The sequence below is a fragment of the Coturnix japonica genome, chromosome 3 (genome assembly GCF_054131305.1).
Source record: "Coturnix japonica strain WE chromosome 3, WE-NBRP24, whole genome shotgun sequence".
In the NCBI taxonomy this organism is placed as follows: Eukaryota; Metazoa; Chordata; class Aves; order Galliformes; family Phasianidae; genus Coturnix; species Coturnix japonica.
Genome location: NC_140665.1, coordinates 96,160,009 through 96,164,692, shown reverse-complemented (window position 1 = coordinate 96,164,692; position 4,684 = coordinate 96,160,009). Strand labels below are relative to the sequence as shown.

At 55.7% G+C, this 4,684-nt stretch overlaps 1 protein-coding gene across 1 annotated transcript; it reads left to right on the top strand.

Moving 5' to 3' along the window:
• The first annotated feature begins 792 nt into the window (after window positions 1-792).
• Window positions 793-4,190, top strand: LOC146761587 (uncharacterized). Its single transcript, XM_085542625.1, has 5 exons — window positions 793-1,063; window positions 1,174-1,213; window positions 1,290-1,379; window positions 1,717-3,268; window positions 3,855-4,190. The coding sequence occupies exons 1-5, from the start codon at window positions 958-960 to the stop codon at window positions 4,188-4,190; spliced, it is 2,124 nt and encodes a 707-aa protein (XP_085398751.1). The 5' UTR covers window positions 793-957.
• Window positions 4,191-4,684: the final 494 nt, after the last annotated feature.

The following is a 4,684-nucleotide window of genomic DNA, read 5'->3' as shown; positions in this document are numbered from 1 at the left end:
CTCTCACTAGTCTCTTCAGTGGGGAGGAGGTCTGCACCCTCCCTGCTCACACACCCTGTACCAAGAGCCACATTGCTCCCCAGGAGCTGTGCTCTTCCCACCTGGGGGAGCTGGGGCTTTGCCAGTTTTACTTCTCCCTGAGGGGTCTGCCTGGTGAGCCTCTGCTCCGAGCTGATCTGATCGAGCTCCTCCCTGAAAATGCTGGGGAAGGGCAGGCGGCAGCAGCAGCAGCAGCACGGCCACCATCGCCTTGCTGGACTCGCCAGGGCCGACAAGTGCTTCATGGGCTCTCCAAAGTGGGAGCACGGCACAGGGCCGGGATTCAGTCCTTCCTGGTGAGAGGCACAGGCTTTGCGTGGCCCTGCACAGGGCCGGCTCTCGGTGCCGGGCCGGGCTGGCCATGGCCCCGCTGTGCTGAGCCGGCCGGGCTGTGCCACACCCCGCTCGCTGTTCTTGCATCACAAACGTTGCCATAGAGCAAAGCTGCTGACGGGGTAACTCACATCACAAACGGGACAGCCCAGAATTCGGGGCACAGTCGGGCTGGGAGCCACTTTGCTTGTGAGCGGACTGAAGAGAGGAGCTTGACTGCTTAGCTCTTTCAGCACATCGCAGGCAGCGCTGATTTCTGGGGAAAGAGCTTCTTCCTCAGCATGGAGGACGATACCTTCTACCGTATCCTCTGGATCACGACAATCTCATTACTGACTGTACTTATTCCAGCCTTCAGGAAGTGGATGGTAGGAGTCAGGGCTGGTGCTGAGGCAGGCACTGCAACACAGGGAGGGGGGTTGGAGGGGGCCAGGGCCATCCCCAGGGCTGGGCTGGGGAGGACTGCCTGGGAGGAGAGGCCGTGTCCCAGCAGGGCCTGGCCAGGCTCGGCAAGGAGTCCCAGGGCAGTCACGGGCCGAGCCTGGCTGTGCCCTGGGTTGGTGGGAGCCGCTGAGGCTGCTAGGGATGCTCCCCTCTCACTCGCTGCTTTCTGTGCCCATACAGAAGGAAAGGTCCAAACGTCCCAAACAGAGGAAGTGCCAACACGGAGCTAACCAGGCAAATTCTAGAGGTGAGCAGCCCTGGGCAAGGGAGGTGCCTGCAAAGACAACCCCTGGCTCCACTTGCCCACCACCCCGTCACGTTCTCCCTATCCACTCACTCTGCCTTCTTTGCCAACAGTTTGGGACTTGTGCACGTCTTCACAGCACGCGAGGATGCAGTAAGTAACACTGTTCCTCTCCTGTCACCTCCCACCAGCTGAAATCCCACTAACACTGCTCTCTGCTCTGCTGCAGCTCCTCAGTGCCCAGTCAGACGGATGACACCTATGAAGCCATCCAATGTTTGTACAGAACTGTTCAAGACTCCAACAGATGCTTGGACAGGTGAGACTACTGATAGGGGATGGGGACAGGGGCAGGGCTTGGTGAAATGGAAATCAGCAATGACTCAGGGATGGCAGAGGGATATCCAGAGACTTGAAATCTGAGAGGCAGTGCCCTTGTAGAAGGGTTTACCACTGAGGCACGGACACGAGTGTCGTCCTTGCTTTGTTCTCTGTAAGCAGGAATGGAACCTTGGGCACACACTTGTCGGGACCCCAACAAGTGAAAATAACAAAGCCTGCCAACAGCTTTGAGGCGACAGAAGTGCCCTGGGGCCCTCAGGAGTGTTTGGCTCAGAACTGCCTTCATCTTCCTTCTCTTTCTCCATCTCACACAGGCTCATGTTGCAAATGCCTGAGGGCAGCAATGAGGGCAGCAATGAGGGCAGCAATGAGGGCAGCAATGAGGGCAGCAATGAGTGGGGCAGCAAGGAGGGCAGCAAAGAGGGCAGTAACGAGGGCAGCAACGAGGGCGGCAACGAGGGCACCATCACCTGTTGTGGGGATATGAAGACACCTTGCCCACAACCAAAGTCCCAGGAGCGGGACCTGCCCTTGGTGGATGAGGCTATGAGAAGTCTCCTGGAGCATCCTGACATGAAAATGCAGGCACCAGAGCACCTGCAGAAGAGCCTCTCAGAGCCTAATCTGGGGCACAAAGACTCCCAGCTTCCACATCCACTGAGGCAAACAAGGAGGTCCAAACAAGGTGCTGACTGCTACAGACTCTGTGAACACCCTGACGACCAGGAGAACAGGGTGATGTATCTATGGCTGGAGCAGTATGAATACGTTCAGAGGAAGATGCGGGACTTTTTCACACCACACTGCGTCCTGCCTAGCAATGAAGGATCCAAGTGTGTGTCTCCACCTGACCCTGTAGCCCAGCTTGATGCAGGAAGAGCAAAAGTAGGAGAGAGAAATCCACCTGCGGACAGGGCCAGTAAGCAGCAGGGCCAGAAAAATACCACTGCTGCTCAAGAGCCAAAGGGGCTCCCTGGACATACCCTTGCAGGAAGTAGATCTTCAGTTGCGTCAAGCAGGATTGTGCCAAAGGATGAGCCATTCAGGCCCCAGTCAGCAAAGCCAGAGGCGAGGCCCAAGCACGTGGCAGAACAACACAGGACACAAAGGTCAGAGACTCCATCTCAGCTGTGTACAGGCTGCTGTGTGCCACGCTTTCTGTGCCGCTGCATTCAGCGTGACTGGGCCAAGCTCAAAGCAGCCAGCAAGGCCCTCTGTTCCAAGATCAGAAAGGGAAGCGAGAAGCTCTCCAGGAAGGGAAATAAGCCCTTCACAAACAACAGATCCTCAGAGCCAACAAGGCTGGACGCGAGTCATCATGGGAGCAGACAATCACTGACACCTCTGGCCAAAATGAAAACCCCAAGTCCATTTCTGGACGGAACAAAGAAGGACTTGGTGGCATCCGAAGTCGAGTCTTTCAGTGGTGACAGTGACGACACAGATGCCAGTATGGTTACAGCTGCCAGTAAGCTCTCAGCTGCCAGTATTGTCTCAGATGCCAGTATGGTCACTGCTGTCAGTAGGCTCTCAGCTGCCAGCAAGGTCACGGGTGCCAGCAAGGTCACGGGTGCCAGCAAGGTCACAGGCGCCAGCAAGGTCACAGGCGCCAGCAAGGTCACGGGCACCAGCAAGGTCATGGGCGCCAGCAAGGTCATGGGTGCCAGCAAGGGATCAAGCCATGGTGGCAGCAGCCACAGGCACTCGGGCATGCAGTCGCCCGTTACCCATAGGAGAGCCGACACACTGCTAGACAAGATTGGGATGTTCTTGGAACATCATATTTCTCACCCTGCTCAGTCCGGGCTTTCACGTCCCACTGAGGTCAAGTCTTCAAAAGTCGTCATGAAGCCCCTCTTCGACGCAGTGAGAAAACTGAAAGCCAGACAAATGGCTTCGGAGCAGGAAAGGCTGTGGCTGTCTTACTTTTCAGAACAGCCCACAGACAATTACAAGTAACAGAGGACAGATACGGCAGCAGAGGAACCTGGGGTCAGGACATAGACTGGAAGAGAAGGGCGAAGGGTGCAGCCAGAACAGATCTGACCCTGGGACACTCTGCACTGCAGCCAGCCAGGAGCTGTAAGCTCCCAGAGATTGGGTGCACCTGCAACTGCAGCCCCAGGTGCACAAGGAGACTCAGAGAGAAGAATCCTTCCATGACGACGGGGACAAGAGGCAGCAGGCCTGAAAAATGCTCCTGCAGATCATCAGCCAGAGGGGCTCCTGTGCCTACGGACATCAACCCCTGTCATTGCAGGAGGAAGCCCACCAGGACACACAGTGGGTAGCAGATACCTGTCACAACCTTCCAAAGAGCAGGAGCTCTCCCTGTTAAGTGACCTCACAGGCGATCATCTCCTCTTTGTTTTGTAGTCTGAAGCTCTTCTGCTCACTACTCAGCCTTCCTTGCACCCTTGAGTGGACAGCCATCTGTTGCCATCTTCTACAGAGAGGACACAATGGCTGTCCTGGTCCCTCATTGCAGGGACTTGGGCCTGGCCTTCCCCCAGGCTTTCAGCATGGGCTGGAAGCGGTGCCAGTCCTTCAAGGCAGCAAAGGGCAGAAAGCAATGAAGTTGGGTGTCCGCAGTGGGACTGAGAGGATAGAGGCCTCAGCGCCTGTTCTTCTGGCTGCAGTAGGACAGGCAGCGACCCTGGGAATGGCAGAGAGATGCCTCCGTGGGCACCTGCTCTCCTTGCTGTGGCATAGTAAGTATCAGTCTCCTTCAAAGCCCTGCTTCTCTTTCAAGGAGAATCAGGGCCATGGCATGCTGGTGACCCAATAGCCCTGGGAGGGTGGTAGGATCCCAGTCCAGGGCATCAGTTTAAGAGGTGGACACAGCTGAACTTCTGACACAAAAACTAGTCTGACCACTAGGATTTGTTACTGGCATCTGGGGGAAAATAAAACAGTCCGGTGACTTTGCTCCCTGTTCCTTGCCAGCCATTTTCACCATCTAATTTTATATCCCCGCTTTCCCTTACTACTCATCCACACTACGCTACCTTACAAGACTCAGCAGCTTGGTGTGCGGCCATGTAGCATGCAGAAATATAAACGGTGATAAGTCTGTGAAGAGAACCAGCTCCAATTCTCTTACCACACCGACATGTGCTGGTTGGCCTACCACAAGCTGCACGCTGGGTGAGAAGCTTTGTTGTGTGGAAGAGCCCCTTTCTTACACCAGTCAGATACAGTCACTAAACGTAATTTGGCATGTGATGGTCTTTAAAGGTTGCAGCCAGTGTAAAGTTTCACACAGGAAAGACTGGGGCTCTT